Source organism: Eptatretus burgeri, chromosome 15 (genome assembly GCF_056783735.1).
Source record: "Eptatretus burgeri isolate ZD-2024b chromosome 15, Ebu_testis_v1, whole genome shotgun sequence".
NCBI lineage: Eukaryota > Metazoa > Chordata > Myxini > Myxiniformes > Myxinidae > Eptatretus > Eptatretus burgeri.
In genome coordinates, this window is record NC_140975.1 from 1,147,529 (window position 1) to 1,169,183 (window position 21,655).

The following is a 21,655-nucleotide window of genomic DNA, read 5'->3' on the forward strand; positions in this document are numbered from 1 at the left end:
CCACTGTTCCCGTCCTTCGTCCTTACAGCTGTGCGTGCTCTCTCATACATTGCCATCACTACACTGATCAACCATTCCTCCACTCCTAACTTCCTCAATGCCCATGTCATAACTTCACGCGGAACCCGATCAAATGCTTTCTCCAGATCAACAAACCCCAAAAACAACTTCTTCCTCTTCTCCATGTACTTCTCCTGCAACTGCCTTACAATAAAAATCGCATCTGTCGTTCCTCTTCCTGGCATAAATCCAAACTGCATTTCGTCAATCTTTACCTTCTTCCTTATCCTCTTCTCCAACACCCTTTCCAATAACTTCATTCCATGCTCCAATAACTTTATTGCTCTATAGGAGCCACAGTCCAGAGGGTCACCTTTCCCCTTGTACAGAGGGACGAGGGTACTCAGTTCCCAATCCACTGGAATGTGGCCTTCTTTCACCACCAGATTACAGATCTCTGTCATTCTCTTCACACCCCAACTTCCCGCTGCCTTCAACATATCTCCCACAACTCCCGTCGGCCCTCCTGCTTTTCTAATCTTCATTGCTCTTATAGCTTCCTCGACTTCCTTCTCAGTTATCTTCTCTGCTGGTCCTAAAACTGGGTTACTCTCGATGTTTCTATCCCATTCATTTTCTACATTCAACAGCCTTTCCATATATCTCTTCCATCTTCCTTTAATTCCATCTGAGTCCACAACGGTTTGTCCCACTTCATCCTTCAAGCAACTCATCTCCGTCACATCAAATCTCTCTCTCGCTATCTGCTTTGCAATCCTGAATACCGCTCTCTTACCCTCCTCCGAATCCAAGCGTTCTCTGAACATTTTCCTTTAGGCCTCCTGCACCTTTGCTACCTCTTTCTTTGCAGCCTTCTTGGCTACCTTTTAAATTTCATTCTCTGCCTCTTCTTCCACCGTACCCTTCGCCTTTTCCCAATCCTTGAACCTCTATCTCTTCTCTTCAATCGTCTTTCCAACTTCATCATCCCACCACCATGTTTCCGAGTGCCTCGGTGGTCCTTTTGTCCATCCACATACCTCACCAACGGCTCCCAATAGACTATCTTTCATTGACATCCAACCACTTTCATGCTCAACCACATCATCCTCAACCATACTCAGCCTCTCTCTTTATGCTTCCTTCACTGTCGCCTCTTTCAACCTCCACACCTTCATCCTCGGTTGCTACTTCACCCGTTGAATTCTCTACGCACCTTTCACCCTTATATCGCAGACAACCAGGTGGTGCTGTGAAAGTCTCCTCCCCTGGGATCAACTTTGTGTCCCGGAGATTTCCCCTACCTCGCCTACGCACCATCAGGTAGTCAATGGTTGTCGTCGACCCACCTGTCGTGTATGTAATAAGCTTATTATCCGCTTTCTGGAATTGAGTATTACAAATCAACAAATCAGCTCCATCAGCAAACTCCAAGATCCTTTCACTTTCTCCATTTCTCACACCATATCCATAACCCCCAAGGACTCCCTCAAAACCGTCTGGACTCCTTCCCACATGTCCATTCAAGTCTCCTCCAACCACAACAACTTCCTCATCTTTCACATTCTCCATCAACTTCTCTATCGCACAGCAAAACATGTTCTTCTCTTCATCGCTTCGACCGACCTGCGGGGAATATCCCGAGATGGCGTTCACCAAGAGCTTTCCGATCACCATTCTCACCATCATCAACCTTTCACTCACTCTCGTCACACTCACTACCCTGTCTACAAACTCCTCAAAAAACATGACACCAACACCATCCACACCTTCCGGGCACCCTTGCCACATAAACTTATACTTCTGCCCCTGCCAACCCTTCACCATTCTCACACCACTTCCCTTCCATCGTGTCTCCAGCACACAACATATGTCCACTCTTCTTCTGACCAATGTTTCAACCACTTCTCCAGATCTCCCTGTCATTGTCCCTACATTCCATGTACCAAACCTCAGAAACCGATCTCCACGTGGGGCATCAGACGATTGTTCATCATAAATGGAAAAATTTCCTCCCTTGCTTAGATCGGGTTCCCCACCTTGAGTTTTAACGAGAGGGGGTGAGGACCCACAAGGGGTACTTCGGGCTGTACCCTGCCCATCAGTTGTACTCATCATGGTTTCCTTTTGAGGCGATGTTTTTATGGCCGGATGCCTTTCCTGACGCCAACCCTTTTAGTCGCCTTTTACGACACGCAGGGATACGGTGTACCTATTCTAACCGGGGCACACACCGGGGACTCCAAATACAGCAAACAATAAAAACAACAGCGAGAGCGCCCTTCACGTTAAGCCGTGCACCGAACCTCTCGTAACTCACTCTCAGCTCCACTCTTTTTCTGTTCTGCCTCCGTTAGAGGGAAAACACACCGGTTACGTTCGACGAGCGAACGGATGCTATCCGGTCTCTTGAGGGAAAGGACCACTACAAGTCTAATAATGGAGCACCCACCTCAAATAAGCTTGCGCACAATGTGACGATCAACACTGCTGGTCACGAGAAGGAGAGATTCACCGTCAACTTCACCTGCACCGCAGACGGTGGCAAGCTTCTCGTGTTTGTTGTGTTGAAGAGAAAGACAATGCCCAAAGACAAGTTTCCAGCTGGCATCATTGTTTGTGTGCAGCAGAAGGGGTGGGTAGACTCGGGACTGATCCAGGACTGGGTGCACACAGTCTGGAGTAGTCAGCCATATGGCAGACTCTCCCAATGATAGGCCTAGATGCGTTCATTTGTCACAAGATTCATGACACCAAAGCGCTGCTCCGTCAGAACAACACCGATCTCGTCATTATCCCAGGTGGGATGACATCGCTCCTGCAGCCCCTCGATGTGTCCATCAACAAACCGTTCAAGGACGGGTTTCATCGCTGCTGATCCGACTGGATAATGAGTGGGGAGAAGACCTACACCATGAGCGGGAGGATGAGAATTGTTGACGTGGATCGTCAAGGTGTTGGAGGAGATACCGTCGGACATCATCAAGCGAGCATTTTTGAAAGGCTGCATCTTCAACAACATGGACGGCACAGACGACGACTTCATTTGGGAGGAGGAGGATGCAAATGACGGTGACACCGACGTGGACTTGCTCTGCCCTGATTCAGACAAGGAGTTACTTGCCGTCTTTGATGAGGAAAGCATCGACGAGGATTTTTTGGGGTTTAGCTGAAGAGCTTCATCAAACCCAAGCGGCCCTTTTCAGGACCACAAATCCATAAGAAATATGTATGACACCGGTGTGAATTGCTTTTCTTCCTTTTTTTCGGAACAAAAAATGTATATTTCTAGTATTACAAAATAGGAAAGAAAAATGAAAACTTCTTGGTATCCTCTCCTCGCTCTTCAGCTTCTTGAAAATGAGAATGAAACTGTTTAACGAAGTTAAGCGGACGTGGGAGAAAGCATGCATGTCGATACCTCCGTCATTTTGTTCCGTACAAAGTTAATGTACAAACGTATTTACATCTAGATCAGAAAAAAAACACAAAACATCAATACATTCATTTCCTTTGAAGGTGAAAAACATGGGTGCTGTTAATACACGGCCGCGGTTTATACACCGGAAGAATATGGTAGTCGTGTTTATCTCCACCAAGCTGTTGCTTTGATATTTGTAACTTCAAACACTCATCTGAACCATGAGATCATCTGCGTATGTGTCAGATTTAAAGATCAGTCATTATTGAACCATGGTGTTCTTACAAGTAGTGTGAAACTGCAAAGGTCCACTGCAGGTCAAAGGTGATCTCAAAGCAGTTGAACTTGAATACGTGAGCCGAGAGAATAACTCTCAAACGTCCATACTCAACATGTGCTCTGAGTTTGTGTACGTCATGTTTCAGGATGGCCGAGTTCCCTTTTGGCTGCACTTCCCTTACCGTTCCTGTACAACTACTTCAGCGTCTCCAAGGCCGTATCACCGTCTCACCAAATGGAGTTGCTTTTGTGAAGGTGAGAGCACTGGGGCCTGTTCGACTTGAATGTATTCATGGTGAAAAGGGAGTTGGATATCGCATTGCCGACAGATGAAATTTCATAGATAGTTCAAAATCAGGTCAGAAACATTTTGTCAGCATCAGTGATGCATATAAACCAAAAAAAACCAATTCCAAGCATTGGTGTAAAATAAAAAATAAAAAAACTTCCTAATCTCAATGTTTTTGTTTCCTTGACAAGAGTGAGACTCACGGAAGAGCAAGGTTGGACTGACATTGGGGCAGTGGTACAACAATTGGGCACAATCAGGAAAGGAAGAGAAAGAGAAGGGGAGGAAATACTGACATCAGCAAGTAAGATGGTTGGGTTAGGAAGAGTTAATGGGGTTAATAACGATCATGAGTACAGATGGGGTGTGACACGAAGCCCTGGAGGGAAGAGTGAGACAGAACAGCCTCTGGAGGACGGTTTCATCGATAGGAGAAGTTGAGGTGTGCAAACGACCCAAATTTTGGAAGTTTGACCATGAATAAGTGTTCCTAAAAGAATGACTGTGAGGTGACTGAAAGAACAAGTACATCCTGGAGTTGATGGGGAGCATCAAGAGGACCGAGAGATCAGAGGGAGCAATGTTTGGAGAATAGATGACAGAAAACAGAAGAGACCACTGACCTGCCTGTGGTGTGAGAGCAACAGACCTTGTCCTTGGTCTCATAACGGGGGATTCCATTAATTCTGAGAGTTGTAGGTTCCACATAATCCAGGAGAGACAGATATGATGCTGGGGTGACAGCCCAGAGGGGAGAGCAACCCAGAGGTGAGAGAAGCAACTGCTTCTCTCTCTGCTGATCTAGAAATTATTTGGCATTGTTCTGATAAATGGAACTTGGATCGATTGAGGATGCCCAAACTGTGGATGGTTTTGGAGGCCAGCTTTTCTGTGTGGTCGGTGAAGGAAAGGTCATGATTCACGGTGAGGCCTAAAAGTTCAAGAAATGAACCTTTGGTAGTGGCTGACCAAGGAAATCGATGGAGGTGAGTTTGTTTGATGATAATTCTGTGAGATATTGAACTACATTTTCCATTTATCAGAACAGTGTCGGATCATTTCCAAATCAAGAGAGAGAGAGAGAGAGAGAGAGAGAGAGAGAGAGAGAGAGAGAGAGAGAGAGAGAGAGAGAGAGAGAGAGAGAGAGAGAGAGAGAGAGAGAGAGAGAGAGAGAGAGAGAGAGAGAGAGAGAGAGAGAGAGAGAGAGAGAGAGAGAGAGAGAGAGAGAGAGAGAGAGAGAGAGAGATAGAGATAGAGATAGAGATAGAGATAGAGATAGAGATAGAGATAGAGATAGAGATAGAGATAGAGATAGAGATAGAGATAGATATATATGCTGTCTGCCTTACAGAGAAATGGTGGTACTGTATAACTCAATGTGGAGACGTTTACAAAAAACAGGAAGAGAGGCTTTTTTCCAGAGCATAGGAGACGTTATTAATATTGACTAGTGCGGGCCCGTAGGGGCGTGCCAGTATGTGCAGCTTCATGCCTGCAGTATCAGCTCCCCAGCATCAATTGTGACGTCATATCAAACGAAGAAGAAGAATTGTGACGCCCCCCCTCTCTCCCCCTCCTCTCTCCCCCTCCTCTCACCCCCTCTCTCGCCCTTCTCTCTCCCCTCCTCTCTCCCCCTCCTCTGTCCCCCCTCCTCTGCCCCCCTCCTCTCTCGCCCCTCGTCTCGCCCCCCCCTCTATCCCTCCCCTCTCTTGCCCTTCTCTCTCCCTTCTCCTCTCTCCCCCTTCCTCTCTCGCCCCTCTCTCTGTAAATGTATTCATAAATGTCTTCCAAGCACAACAATTAATTCCAACCTTGGGAAAAAACAGCTTTCAAACCCTTGGGAAACAGCTGTTTCCCTCGGGAAAGTTCAAACCTTGCGATTAATTAATTAATTCAAACCTTGGGAAAGAACAGCTTTCAAACCTTGGGAAACACTTGGGAAACAGCTGAAATGGATGAGGAAGAACAATATCAAACTTTGAAAAGGCACATACTCAGGTCCCCAGTGTCGATTGTGATCTCATACCAAACGAAGAAGAAGAAGAATTGTGACATCAATCGTGCAAAAAAATTAAATAAACATTAATTGTGACGTCATTCGTGATGTCATAGCACCGTGTCCTGTCATTGGTTGACAGATGCATGGCCGTAACTTGGGAACCGCTCGTCCGATTGATATCAAACCTTGAAAAGGCACATCCGTGGGGTCCCCACCAATATTCCTGGCAAGTTTCAATCCGATCGGACCGGTGGTCGTCTGGCTATTAATAATTTTGGAAAAAAATGGCATGAGAAGGTGGAATGACACCTTCAGCTGCCATATATACACCTTTTCAACACTGAAAAATCAATAAAATGGCCGTAACTTGGGAACCGCTCATCCGATCGATATCAAACCTCGAAAAGGCACATCCGGGGATCCCCGCCAATATTCCTGGCAAGTTTCAATGAGATCGGACCGGCGGTCGTCGAGAAACGGTGGTCGCAGACAGACAAACAGACAGACAAACAGACACACACACACAGAGATTGCTGGAATTATAGATAGATAATGAATATGACAGGGTCAAAGACACTGTCTTGGGGAACTCCAGCCTCCTGAAGAGCAAAGAAAGAGAGGGCCTGTTTCCTCCAAAGAGGGGTTAACACCCGAAACATCAGTTTCTCCTTGCTTCCTGTGACGGTCAGCATACCATCAACGTCCTGTTAATTTAATCATTGCTCTACCTGTCCGCTGAAGCCAGTCGACATTAGCCTTCACCAGCAACATTAAATCTTCATTCGACACAATAGTCAGGTGATTTGATGCTGTAGCTGGTATAACATTCAGCATTGGCACTTGTGAACAATGTCCGTTCCGCTCGCACTCAAACAAGATAACACCGAACAAGTATAGCATCAGGCATGGGGATACATCGTCTTGTAGTTTAGCAACAACATGATGAAAAAAACAAGGGTCTATTTCACTGTTGACTCTCATCAGGTCTCTATATACATGTGTTCTAATGTTCTGTACTAAGTATTAACATACCAGGAGGTCCGTGATCGTTGCAGAGTCTGCTCTGAGTCTGGAAAGTCGGTGTTTCAAACTCCGGCCCAGACATACCAAAGATTGTAAAATGGTACATGCTGCTTCCTTGCTTGACACTCAGCATTTATAAGGATAGAACACTAACAACCATAGGTTAGTATCCATGGGGAAGAGGAAATTTATCCTTAATTGCCTGCTGAGTGCTGAGAGAAAAGTTAAGCTCTAAACATGGTGCCCGGTGTTCAGGTTGTTCTGTGGGTGACATCACTTTCCCCGAGCTCAGTGGCTTTGTTTGTCTGAAGTCTTGTGCAGTGGTGTGTCATTGGTTGTTTTCTCCATTTGTGGGTTTGAGGAGATGGAACGAAGTCCTCCCAGGACTCAAAGTATCCACCTTGGCTTCGGTGAGGGATCACAGTTCATGAACCAAGCTGTTCAATTTTGTTGTTCTCAGAGTTTTGTTCCGAGGACTCTTCAGGATCTTCAACGAACGCCAGATTGCCTTCCATTGTAGTTCGTTTGTGGTAATATTCTCGGGGATGGTTTTCAAAATCTCAGTGAGCTTCTTCTTTATTACTCCTGCTGCTTCAATCATCACTGGTGGTGCAATTTTGACGCTCTTCATCTTCCAAGATCTCTTGATCTCATTTTTGAGGTCCTGCTTTGTGGTCATTTTCCAGATTTCTACATTATTTAAGCCAAAATCGCTGGGTACCGATATCTCGATCAGCAATGATGTCTCTTCCTTTTTGTTCCTGAGAACAATGTGCGGTCGCAAGGCTTTGTTTACTGTGTTCACACTCGATGGGATCATCAGGTCGTACATGAGCATGATGTCATCATTTTCAATGATTGCCCTTAGTTCATGCTTCCATGAGTTTTTTGGGACTGGGATGTTGAAATTTTTTGCAGATATGTCAATGAATCAATCACGTTGCACACTTTGTTGTGCCGTTGTGTGTAAAGTGGTTCTGATGATAGTTTTTTTTTTACATCCCAAAAGCAGGTGATTAGTACTTTCTGTTTCTGTCTTGTCGAACCTACACTTGTCCGTCTGGCTGAGTCCCACCATCTTTTTAAATCCATTGGTGTAGTGTTTGTGTAGTGTCCTTGATCTTGGGCATTTTTTATTATTATTATTATTATTATTATTATTATTATTATTATTATTATTATTATTCATTCTCTGTCCCAGTTGAGCTCACCTCTTCTTAGCCATTCCAATGAGCCTTCTTTATCAATCGCAACTCGGTCCAATTATTTTACTTGTGTTTTCCTGCTCTTTTGTCATTCTCCCAGGTGTTGGTGTACATTTGTGAATATTTACTTTTATATATTGTTACAAATTTCGCCCGCCCGGCGTGCGATCGGCCACACAACTCGAATCGCGACGCGTCGCCCATCGGAACGGACAATTCAGTCGTGACCCTCTTGGAACTATCGCCAAGGAGCTAGTCACGGGTGGGGGTTTAACCCATTATTTACAGCACAGTCACTTGTACAGGTTTTACTTGTCGGACTGGCACCACAAACACACATATAAAAGCCCGAAAAAAAAAAAGAAAAGAAGTGACTTCCCTCATGGACCGTCGAGTCCTCCTCTCCTACTACCGTCAGTGCGGTCGCGCCTGGTTCCGGCCTCCCACGCGGCCGGCGAACCCTCTCCTGCACCCCTCGTCCGGACGCGCAGGTCCACCACAGGCCGCACTGCGGCGCCTCCCGTCCGCATCTCCAGCAACAGGCCGCGCCGGGCCACGAGCGCGGGGACGAGAGAGGAGGAAGGGAGTGCTTTGGAGAGCGAGACCCAAGGAGAGAGACCGAGCCTTTTTGGAGAGAGAGCGAGAGAGATCGAGTCTTTTTGGAGAGAGAGCTGGTGCCTTTTTCGGAGAGAGCTACAGCCAACATGAGCCACGATCAGAGAGAGTGAGCCTCGAGTCCATTTGCCTTTTGTAAGGTGGGGCTGCCCTTTGCGGCGCGGGGCTCTGTCCCGTTCGCGGCTCCACCTCCCTTCGAGGCATTTCCAGAAGGCTCTCGAAGGGGGGCTTGCCCCCACTCCGACCGCCTCACGCCGGGCTCCACCAATGGGGAGGGAGCTGCCCTGCCCCCCTTCCCGTGCCAGCCTTGGCACCGCAGAGGGGTGCGCAAACCCGCGCACTAGCGCAGGTTTCTTTTTTGCCATTGTAGTTGGTTGGTTTGAGGTTGTTGGATCCAAAATAACGATAGAGAAAGAAAAATGGCTAACTCAAAGCGTCGCAGCCTGGATGAATCACACATATTCCCCCTAAACAACAGGTGTGGACAAACTACACATGAACTTATTGATATATCTCACCTGAGGACCCTTTATGGTGTATTGTGAATTTCCACAGCTGTAACAATATATTTTGTCTCTTTTTTTCAATTGTTGGTGCTGTATTTGTTGCTGTTTAATGTTGCTCTGCGGTATCTTCTATTCATACCTGTTTTTGGAAATTCCTTGCAAAGTGAGTTCGGGTTCCTTTATCAGGTTTGTTGTGTTCATGTTTGTTTACAAATTGTTGTATCCTAGAGTCTGTTGAGCGTTTCACATACTCGGCTAATCCTACACTCGTCGCTCTGTGCACCTGGTTGGCTTCCATCAAGCTGCTTCCTCCCTCTCGTCTCAGCAGGTAGAACTTGTTTTTGTAGAACATTTTGTGGATGGTAAGGAGTTTTCATGTTTTGATGTCTAACTTATTGATTGCTGATTGGATTTGGTTTACTCTTCCACAGTTGTATTGGAACACTGGTACTGTCAGTTGGTTTTGTTTGTTGCGAATTCGCGCCCGCCGGCGTGCGAGCCGCCACGTAACTCGAATCGCGGCACGTCGCCCACCGGACGGACAATTCTGTCGTGACCCTCTCGGACCAACTCCGGGAGCTGGTCACGGGTGGGCCTTTCGGCCTCACCACGATCGTGCCAATCGGCCCCCCGCGTGGGATAGGGTTGTTCGCCAAATTCGACCTACCTAAGTACCCACATGGAGGGTAGACCGGGCGATCGCACCTCGCCGCAGGTCGACTTCGGACACGGGCCACTTTAAGCGACCCGTTCCGTACTATCGGGATAACCGAGCGGTGTTATCGTCAACCTCGACGGTTCCGATTAATTATCGGGCGTATTTAGCCCACTACCAACCCTTTACGTGAAGTAAGATGGAGATTCAATTAAAGAAAAGACGAAGCGAAACGGGAAAAACAGTTCAACATGAGGCACATTTATTCCGCGGCACACGGATAGCACACATATACAATTACAAGAATTATGCACCAAAAGCAATTGCAACAAAAGAAACACAATGCAGATCTACTACTGACTACGCGAGCACACGGCAACACTTACACAGTTTTACTTCACAGACGGCGCCAACAACACATATATTCAAAAGCAAAAGGAAAGGGCCACCCTCAACCACAAGGGGGCAGACGGGCCTGTGGGCCGAGACCGCGTGGACCCTACCCGTCTTGTGATGAGCCGCAAATATGGCGGCGGTGCCCCGACTCCGCCCTCCTCCGCGGGTTTCGTTGGCACTGCTTGGAATGGGGTGGGAACGGGGCCCCCTTTTCGCACTATCTCAGCGCAGGGGGAAACAGGGGGGGTTGTTGATGCTCTGGGGAAAGAGGATAGCTGGCTTGCTTGGGTCCCGCGACGAGCGACTCCACTGCGACCTCGACCGCGTTCCCGGCTTCCCCTCTCTGCAGCTCCCCGACAGACTCCGAACCCCGACAGACCGCCTCTCCTCCAGACCCGTCTTGACTGCTGCTGCCACACTCTGCTGCTGCCACACTCTGCCGCTGCCACACTTCGCTGCCGCCACACCTCTCCAACTCGCCCGAGCCCAAAACAGAAACTGACTGAATTCGCCCCGCGCTCGGCGCTTTATAGTACGGCAGGAGAATCCATATGAAAATTTCCGGATCAGGATGAGCTCGGGGGCGGAGCCACGCTCGCCCATTGGACGGAGGAAAAGTGGGCGTGAACCTCTCCTGATCCTCGAATTTGCATATATCGATTCTACTCCGACGCGCCTGGAGGCGGGGCCAAATCGCCCCGCGCTTTATGATTGGAGGGATCGGAAGTGGGTGTGTATCATTCCTGATCCGACTCTTCCTCGGAAAGGCCGCTTTTTGCACCCGCGGCTCAGCGCGCGTCCCGCACGAGGCTAGGACAGCCTGACGCTCGGTGCCCACAAGCGGTGCGGGAATGGCGGTAGAAGGAGGAGAGGTGAAGGTGGTGGAGGGTCTAAAGTGGCGGTCCCTGGCCACGGTGACGCTTGGAATGGCGGTGATGCGATGTTAGCGAGAGCGAGTTGCGAAGGTAAAGGTCGTGGCTGTTGGCGTTGTTGTTGTTGTGAAGCGGCGTTGCGGTTGGTGGTTGTTGTGTGATGGCGGTTGAGACGTGGTTGGTTCAAAATAAAGATAGAACAGAAAACGGCTATCTCAAAGGGTCGCAGCCCGAATGAATCACATTTATTCCCTCTAAACAACGGGTTTGGACTAACTACACATGTACTTACAGAGATATCTCACATACGGGACCTGAATGGTGGTTTGCGAATTTCCTCAACCACAACAATATGTTTGATTTTGTTTCTTGGGGAGAGATGCATTTTCAGGATCAGCTTCATTCTACGAAGGTATTCTTTGGCGATTGTTTTGCACATTTGTTTGTGATATATTTGGTGGCCCTCCTCTATTCCGAGGTATTTGTGTGATGCTTCATTTTCTAATTGTTGTATTGTTGTTTCGAGGTCAATTTTTATGTTATCTGTTATTGTTGGTTTACCTTACACAAGTGTGCACTTGGTACACTTATCTAGTCCAAATTATATTTCAATGTCCTCCGAGAACCATTTTACTAGTTTTATCTGTTCTGTCAAATTTTCATCTTTTAGTGTGCAAGAGCTTTAAATCATCCATGTGTGGTAGGTGTGTCACCTTTCCTGTTTCTTTGGAGGTTCTTCTATTGGTTGTTGGGGTGTATCCATGTCCTTGTTTGTTGATGAGGTTACTCAGTGGGTCCAGAGCCAGACAAAACAAGAGAGGCGTGGGACCCTGTCGAAAACTTTCTTATAGTCCATCCAGGTGATGGACAATTTGGTTCTTCACATTTTTCCAATTTTCAAGTATGGCCTTGTTCAGTCGTAGGTGGTCAACTGTCCCATAACAACCTCTCTCACATCCCTTTTGTTTTGCCTCCAAACATCCTTGTTGGTGATGGTTCATCATTTCTGTAATGATTCCTGTTTGAAGTTTGTACGTTCTCGGTAGGCACATTATTGGCTGGTATTTATGAGGAAGTTGGGTTTCTTCAGATTTTGGGATGAGAAATGTGTTTCCTTCTACGAGTATTTAACGAACTTCGGATCAGTTCGTTAAATGCTCGAGCGTAGTGATTGTGGAGAGCATCAAGTTGCTTTACCCAGAGGTTTGGAATCCCATCCAGGCTTGGCTGGGCATGTGAAGTTTAGCCCTTTTGTGAGACGTATCCTCATTTTTTTTCTTCGTTAATTGTCATTGGGTGCGTTTCCTGCAGCTGTTGCTTTTTCTTTTCCAAGTGTCATATATCCAATCTGCTTCCTTGTTGTGTTCTTTTTCATCTTTAAATATACCTTTCCACAATTTTTCTTGGTGTTCTCTTTTAGGGAGAGTTGTCACATTTTGTTTCTGTTTCCCGAGCTCTCGGTAGAACTTTTTTGGGTTGTTTTCAAACTTAATTTTGATTTATTCTGTTGTTGGCCTCATCATGGGGTTTTTTTTGTAACTTTCCCTGCGCTCTATTGTTTTTGAGTTCATTATGGGCAGCTAATGTTTCTAATCCATTGTTTTCTGTGTTGTATTTCTTTTTTTTATCTGTCTGATTCGTTTCATGAGCTTTGGATTCCTGTTTCCCCTCTTGAATTGTTCTCTTTGTCCTGTTTCCACCCTCAGTCGGTCTCTCTGCTTCTCAAGTCTCTGTTTCCATGGTGGTGTTTTGTTTCTGGTCACGTTGTCAGATCTATCTTTTTTGTCGTTGTTTACCTGTTATTTTCTATTGGACATACAGTGCTGCTGCAAAACTCACATCGTCAATGAATCTTAAATTAGGTGATCTGGGGAGCATTTTAATGGCTGCTTGGTTTATTCTCCTTGCTTGTATCATCAACTGTTTGTTGTTGTTTATTTGGGAAATACGTGGTCTTTGTTTGAATGAAATTAATTTAATTTCCTCTATTTTATTCACCAGCTCATCTTTTAGCCAATGCCGTTCATTGTCAACATCCTCTTCCTCTTCCTCATTCTGTTGTCCATTATTTTCCTCCTCATTGTAGTCTATCCTTGTTGTTCTTTTTTGTTTTGTTTGCAAATGTGCTATTTGATCTGAGTTAGTAACTTCAAGTTGATGTTTCTCTCGGGTTGCTGCTGTGGCATTTCCTTTTGTCATTCTCTGCTCCTGTTGTGGAGTTTTCCGTTTTGTTTCTTCATTCAGTTCTCCAACCTGTTTCCAAATTTCTGTTTCTGTTGTGATTGAATCTGTTGAAATCTCATCTGTTTCTGTTTTCCTCTCTTGTTCTATTTTCTGAATAACCCCACAAAGTTCGGTCAGTTGTTCCTTTTCTTTGGGAGTTTGTACTCTGGGAATCTCATCCCAAACGTGTGTCCCGTTGTTGCATTGTGACATTGGTGGTAGTTCGCCATTTATAGGTGACCGGTCATTTGTTATTGCCTCTTCAGTTTGTTCATCTCTTATTTTTAGTACCTCCTCTGTAAATATTTTCTGTTTGAGGATATTGTGTTTCTCCGTGTTGAGTGCCGCCCTATTAAAATTACCTTTATCAGGGCAGAGTCTTCAGATTATCTGTTCCCAGGTGTTTGCACTTTCTTTCCTCATGCCTTTTTGTCTGGCATATTCCATTGCCCTACCACAGTAATGTCCATTTTTCCTTCTTTGTCCATATTTTCTTTTTTATACTCATTCTCTCTCCTTGGGTCATCCGATTTATGTCTTCAATTGTTTGCTGTTTTGCTTTGTCAGTTATTTCCTTTATTCTTTCTTGGGTCAAGTATCTGTGGATCATTGAAGCTACTGCAGTGAGTTTTGTTCCTGGAACTCTTTCAGCTTTGGCTGCCAGCTTTGTTCATTTCATTTGGTTCATGGGAGGTATCCACAACCAAAGGTCCATGTTCTGTACATTTCTGTATGTACTTGAGTTGTGCTGTAAATACGTGCCTTTTTCCAAATCCTTACTAAACTGTTCTAAGCTGCTTGATTGTCCTTTTCCATCATTGGTTTGATGGAGCGTATGTAATAAATATACGGGACATTATACCCCAGGAATTCGCTCCGCGAGTTTAGCCGATCTCCCACCTCCAGTTTCGTTGAGCCGTACATAATAAGTAGACAGGGTGGGAGGGAAGTCAAGAGTGCGGTTCCCCAATTGCGATAACTAAACCACCAGTAAGATCCCCAATAATTGGGTGCGAGGACCCTGCTTGGTTTAGTTGCCAATAAAACTGGTGTCTGCGGTTGCTCAGCAACCTGTCAGCCACGGATAACTCCGCGGCCGTCAGCTTCATGGTCGGAGGTCGAGTTGCGGGTTCGAGCCACCCCCTTGTGAACCTCTCGCATCATACTGAACCCATAACAACACACACACACACACACACACACACACACACACACACACACACACACACACACACACACACACACACACACACACACACACACAAACACACACACACACACACACACACACACACACACACACAGTTGCCTTCTATCAAGGGAAGCACAAACCACTCCTCCCTCTGTGCGCAACTTCCTACGGAGGGGAGGGGCTGCCCCCAAAATAGGTATTTGCTTTCTTCTCCTAAACTACACACACTATTTTGATGAAACTTGAGCACAACCTTCATCACCCATGATATAACAAAGCCTGTTCATGACATTTTTTAAAATTTGGGGTCAAAGGTGTGTACAGGGGGGTACCCACCCCACACCCCAAAATATATATATATATATTTGCTTTCTTCTTGGAAACTACACACAATTTTGATAAAACTTGACTATTACCTTCATCACCCGTGATCTACCAAAGTTTGTTCACGCTATTTTTAAAAATCGTGGTCAAAGAGGGCTTACGGGGGAGGGGGCGGTGGGGGGGGAGGGTGGGTCAGTTGGGTTGCCCCCCAAAAAATAGGTATTTCTTTTTGCATTGGTTTGTTGATACATTTTGCTGATTCCGTCACACATTGACTTCCTCCTCAGTAACATTATTCTACCAGGTAAGCGCCCAAGGGTATTTCCCCGATTTTTGCTCGTGGGGCGAACCCCAAAAAGTTGGACAAAGAAAGATTTTGACTCCGGGAGTAAAATAGTCAAACACGAGGGCTCTTAACTTATGAACTGTTTGACGAAAGTTCATGAAATTTTGAATATGAATAGAGGGACACTTGGTGAGGCTTTGAAGTTACCCGCAGCCGTATAAATAGGGACAGATGACATCATAGGGACACTGTAAAAGTGGACTTTGGAAAAAAATATCAGTTTTTCAGGTGTTCTAATTCTAGAAGAAAACTGGCTGAGTCATGGATTACCGTATGTAATACAGAGAAACCATTCCATTCTTGCGAAAAATGTCAGGGGCATAGAAAAGGCCCCTTTATGTGGTATGTGCCATGTGGCAAACTGCAGAAAAGAAGTAAAGGGACATTGCATCACTTGTAGAACATGTCAGATGATAAAAATAAGGCATATTCAAAAAATCTCATGTGCAACCTGTACTACCCTTATGTTCTTAGGAGGAACCAAGTAATGCTCGAGAAAAGTTAATACAAAGGCAAGGGAAGGGAGCATGATGGGAGGGCAAGGAAAGGGAGCGTGATGGGAGGGCAAGGGAGCGTGAGGGAAGGGCAAGGGAATGGAGTGTGATGGGAGGGAAAGGGAAGGGAGCATGATGGGAGGGCAAGGGAAGGGAGCGTGATGGGAGGGCAAGGAAGGGAGCCCGATGGGAGGGCAAGGGAAGAGAGCGTGATGGGAGGGCAAGGGAAGGGAGCGTGATGGGAGGGCAAGGGAAGGAAGCGTGATGGGAGGGCAAGGGAAGGGAGCGTGATGGGAGGGTAAGGAAAGGGAGCGTGAGGGAAGCACAAGGGAATGGAGGGCAAGGGAAGGGAGCGTGATGGGAGGTCAAGGGAAGGGAGCGTGATGGGAGGGCAAGGAAAGGGAGCGTGATTGGAGGGAAAGGGAAGGGAAGGCAAGGAAAGGGAGCGTGAGGGAAGGGCAAGGGAAGGGAGCATGAGGGAAGGGCAAGGGAAGGGAGCGTGAGGGAAGGGCAAGGGAAGGGAGCATGAGGGCAGGGCAAGGGAAGGGAGCATGAGGTAAGGGAGCGTGATGGGAGGGCAAGGGAAGGGAGCGTGATGGGAGGGCAAGGGAAGGGAGCATGATGGGAGGCCAAGGGAAGGGAGCATGAGGGAAGGGCAAGGGAAGGGAGCATGAGGTAAGGGAGCGTGATGGGAGGGCAAGGGAAGGGAGCATGATGGGAGGGCAAGGGAAGGGAGCGTGAGGGAAGGGCAAGGGAGGGGAGCGTGAGCGAAGGGAAGGGCAAGGGAAGGGAGTGTGAGGGAAGGGTCTGTCCAGATATAACCACCGTCCAGACGACAGGTATACGAACGTTGGGGGTGGAGGGTGGGGAAGAGAAAAAGACGGGGACGAGAAAGAAGTGTGGAGGAGCGAGGAAGAAGGGAGACTGACTGACAAGTGTTAGGGGAGCTAGGAAGGAGGGACGTGGGAGTGCAGGGGGGGGCAGCAGGGGTGGGGCAAGGGAAGGCAGCGTGAGGGGAGGGAAGGGATGGCAAGGGAAGGCAGTGTGAGGGGAGGGTTCATCCGGATATAACCACCATCCGGATACGTGTGGAGATAACCACCGTTCGGAGATGTGCAGCGATAACTACCGTTTGGATATGTGCAGATATAACCACCCTCCGGACACGTATGGAGATAACCACAATCCGGAGATGACCACCATTTGGATATGTGCAGAGATAGCCACCGTCGAGACATGTCCGGAGATAGCCACTGTCCAGAGATAACCACGGTCCGGAAATAACCACTGTCAAGAAATAACCACCGTCCAGATGCGTTTGGAGATAACCACCATCCGGCCATAACCACCATCCAGATACATGTGGAGATAACCACCATCTGTATACATGCGGAAATACCCAGCATTCAGATACGTGTGGAGATGACCACTGTCCGGATACATGCAAAGATAACCACTGTCCGGATACTTGCAGAGATAACCACTGTTCGAATATGTGCAGAGATAACCGCCATCTGTATCCCTGCGGAGATACCCACCATCCGGATACGTGCGGACATAACCACCATCCAGATACGTGTGGAGATGACCACTGTTCAGATACGCGCGGAAATAACCACTGTTTGAATATGTGCAGAGATAACCACCATCCGTATACATGCGGAAATAACCACCTTCCGCATACGTGTGGTGATAACCACCATTCAGATACATGCAGAGATTACTACCATTTGGGCATAACCACTGTCCTGATACATTTGGAGAGAGAGACAGAGACAGAGACAGAGACAGAGACAGAGACAGAGACAGAGACAGAGACAGAGACAGAGACAGAGACAGAGACAGAGACAGAGTGAGACAGAGACAGAGAAAAAAAGAAAAAGAGGTGTGAGAGGACGCTACACTGTATTAGGAGATGGTGGAGCGAAGATGGAACAAAGAGAGAGAGAGAGAGGGTTGGGGGTGGTGGGGGTAAGGGAGTTCACAGAGAACATGTTGTACTTTATGAACAACACACACACAATCGTCGTGTGACAGGTGGAAAAAAGTTGGCTCTGTAATGGAGAAAACATGATATGGCGAACGGGTCGGAAATCGGGTGTTATTAAATGTATTTTGCTTTGAAGCTTACAAAGAAAAAGCACACCGAGTCATATAAAATAACCAATTGTTTTTAGAAACAGTCACAAGGACAAAGGAAAACGTGATCGCTCCTTCACTGCTGAAGTTAAAAATTAAAAGCTCCAAGATAAGGGAGGAAACTTTGCCACCACGGCGGTGCGTAACCAAGCATGCCGTCATGCACAAATCAACGGAGAGTCCCTAAATTACAGATCCAAATATACCCATATATGTACCTCTACCTTGCAGCAACTGTTGACTGTACATCCCAATTGGAACACGAACTATACCGCCATCCACTGTAGGGTGCTCGGCAAGCGGCTTAAGCACTCAATCAAGCACCCCGATTAATGCTTGGCAAGCGATAGCGATGTCCGAATGTCCTAATTAGACAGATTAACACTTTTTTAATCATTCGGAACTGCTACTAAGTTCAAATCTGGAACTTAAATTTTGTACTTCTTAATTTAAGAGATTCTCGAGGTTATGGCACGTGTGGAAATGAAATAATGCCACGAACGCTGGCGTCTCCGGTCGTTTATAAGCATTGCAATGTGCCGAGCATTTCATAGCTATGATGAACAGGCATTTGATAATATGAGTGAAGAAAGTGGAAAAAAAAATTATCATGAAGAAATCGTTGCGGCCTGTCCCAAGTCAACGCATGGTTTAGCAGGCTCACAGCGAGGTTACCCAGGAAACGCCTTCAGACCCCACAGAGAGCGAGATGGCCGAGGATCGCCTGATGAAGGATATAATTAAATAATGCTGTTAATTATCTTTAAAAGGGGCGTTTTAATTAACCCAAACACCCAATTTTCACTCTTGCACTCCTTTGGAGTTCCATTAGTATGCATGCAGAGTTTCAGGCTGCTCGGTTTCATAGTTTTGGAGTTATGGAGGAGACACACTGACATTTGTTCGTATCGCTTAATCATTGCATTATTATGTAGTATTGCCTGCTAAATTGTATGTGATTAATGAAATGTAATTATACCTCGTACCTTGCTCTGTTTTTCTTAAGTCTAAATTCCTTCCATACAAGGTGTGGGTACCTCTGCTTGTACAGTATTTAATGGAGTCGGATGACAGATCTTGCAGTTGACATTCACCAAAATCCAGATGTTGGTCATTGCTGTACCACAATGAGTGGGGAATTAATTACAGATCAATTTTGAATTTAATGCTTTTTTGAAATAATTAATTCTGCAACAGTCGTGTAACCTATGATGACCATTAACCCCCATTTACCTACACCCTGTCCTAATCACCTGTCTGGGAGGAACTCTATAATGAGCACCTGACAATGTCATCATATTGTTACGGTTGTGGAAATTCACAGAACACCATTCAGGCTTCCCAGAGATCAGTTATGTCGATAAGTGTGTGCTCAGATTAGATTTCCCCACCGATGTCTAAAGGGGATTATTTGTGTAACCGGGCTGTGATCTTTGAGGTAGTATTATTCTTTTGCTATCTTTATTTTGGAGCAACCACCTTCTCCACAACCACCTTTTCCACAATCACCTTCTCCACAACTGCATTTCAACAACTACGCCATCCCCACCACAGCACCAGCCACAACAACCACAAACACCTTCTCCACAACCGCCAACATCCCCACAGACAACGGCCTCCCCAACGAATAACATCTCTGCCACCCAACGCGATGGTTACTCAACAAGAAAGAACGGAAACAACGGTAAAAAACCATTGCTCAGGAGAAAAACAGATACCACACTTCTAGGATTTTTCCCCCATGTGCCGCGGGGGAGGGGCAGGGCGCCGGGGCGATAAAAAGGCATGCTGAACGCCAAGAGTTGAGTTGTGGAAGTTGTGGAGGTCTGGGAGCAGAGTCGAGCTGCAATCGTTTGCAGTCTTGGAGTTGTTGTGGAAGTTGTGGAGGTTTGGGAGCGGAGTGGAAAGAGAGTCCCTCTGCTTGGTCTCTCTCGTTGGTCGACGGAGGCGTCGGTGGAGCCAGAGAGGAGTCGCCAGCCGGATCACCGTTGAAGGCACGGGTGGAGTCCAGCGGAATGCGGGGAGGGTCACCGAACCAGGGCCCAGCGAGTCACCACGAGGGTGACAGGTAACCAGCACTGCCTCTCGGAGCTTTTGCGGTCTCCACGGCTCCGTGAACTATAAAGGCCTACGGGTCCAGTCTGCCCTTGCCTTTCCTGGGGTTTCTTTGTATGAAAGTCATGATGCCATGTCCTTAAGTAGAATTGTCATAAGTGTACATAATAAATAGAACGGTTGTAGTTCTTCGTCTTGCTTTATTCCTGCATGATTGCATATGTGTTTGATTGCATACGTGCATGATTGCATACGTGTTTGATTGCATACGTGTGTAACAAATAAATGTCCTTGTGTGAATGTTGACTTGTTTGTTGCGTCCTTTCCCTCGATTGAGCTGCCGTATTGCATTCGGGATATTAGCTGGCTTTTAAATAGCCAATAAAGTCATAGGATCTGGCGGGGCTTGGTGATATACACCGCTCGGCAAATCGCAAACGGAGCGAGCTGCTTAAGCAGCTCGTTTCCAAGCAGGTCCCGTCGAGGTGTAAATCCCAGGCATTTCTGTCTGCACGCATACTTAGGTAAATCGACAATTCGGCGATCGGACCCTGTCGCGCGCGGACAGAGTAGTTGGCTGATTTACGGTGTGATTAAAGACACACCCGTAGCTGGATTTCGGCGTTGATCCGAAATCTGCGACTACGTTTGCCCGTCCGGTGGGCGCGTGGCCGCGATTAGCTTAAAGCGGTCGCTCGCATGCCGAACGGGCGGGAAAACTACAACAATATGAAGCTCAAGGCTTGAGAATTGTCTCATAGAATGTCATATTGTTGTGGGGCCGGGTCTCGGTGGCGAGCACGACCGCTAGATGGAGCAATAGAGTCAGCTCCACCGAACGCCCGGAATTTAGGTCGTACCTCTCAGACAACTCCGAAAGGTCACGGGTCACTGAGAGGACCATGGTCGCCAATATTTTGACGGTGTGAGGTAGGGTCCACTTGTCTAACTCCAATTTACCTAAGTACTCACGCCGTCTAACTACCGGGGAACCACACCCTCGGCCGACTGTCCGATCCGAGTCGCAGGTAACAGCTCGGATCTGGCGTAACTGAGCGGAGTTACCAGAGCCGCACCGGACCAAATGAACAATTTGCCACTTCGCTATTTTCCAACACGCACCATGCTAAGCCAATGAAAGAAATACAGAAACGAGCTGGTACATTCAACAAAAGGGGTATTTATTTATAATCGGGGAGGGGCACACAGAGCAGAGTTATAACTGAATAAAAACAATGCAACCAATGTACAGCAAAAAGCACTTAATGCTACTTAGAGACGGGCCCACACTCAGACACATACCCAAAGAAATGGACCCTGCCGGGTCTTTTATTCGGCTCTCCAGCCGAGGAGGATAGTTCGGTTGGGAGTCAGAACACGCTGGCTACCTGGCCGCATTCGCGCGGCTCGATGTCCGCACCTTCCCGGAGCACCAGTCACCAAAGGACGGACCAGGGCAGCCGAAGCCAGAGGAGGCGAGACAAGGTGATCTCCTGTGATGCGATGGTCGACCTCTTGTAGTTATGCGCCAGATGAAACGCCTCAGATGCGCGCGATGCAGTCAGATGTAGACCAGACCGAAGCGCGCTCGAGCAGACGGGACGCAATTATTAAATCCTTCT

General features: G+C 47.0%; 1 protein-coding gene across 13 annotated transcripts in view; it reads left to right on the forward strand.

The window, feature by feature from the left end:
• The window catches only part of REV3L (REV3 like, DNA directed polymerase zeta catalytic subunit), a 94,588-nt gene that overhangs the window by 51,950 nt on the left and 20,983 nt on the right, over positions 1-21,655 (forward strand). For 12 of the 13 annotated variants that reach the window (XR_015052053.1, XR_015052055.1, XR_015052054.1 and 9 more), the window contains one exon: positions 3,847-3,955. Coding sequence is in view for 10 of the 13 variants with exons in the window: in XM_085858487.1 (XP_085714613.1) it covers positions 3,847-3,955 (109 nt within the window). In the remaining 3 variants the exon portion in view is untranslated. Of the gene's footprint in view, positions 1-3,846; positions 3,956-9,565; positions 9,666-21,655 lie in introns of all 13 variants that reach the window. The other variant, XM_085858491.1, reaches the window with a different exon arrangement.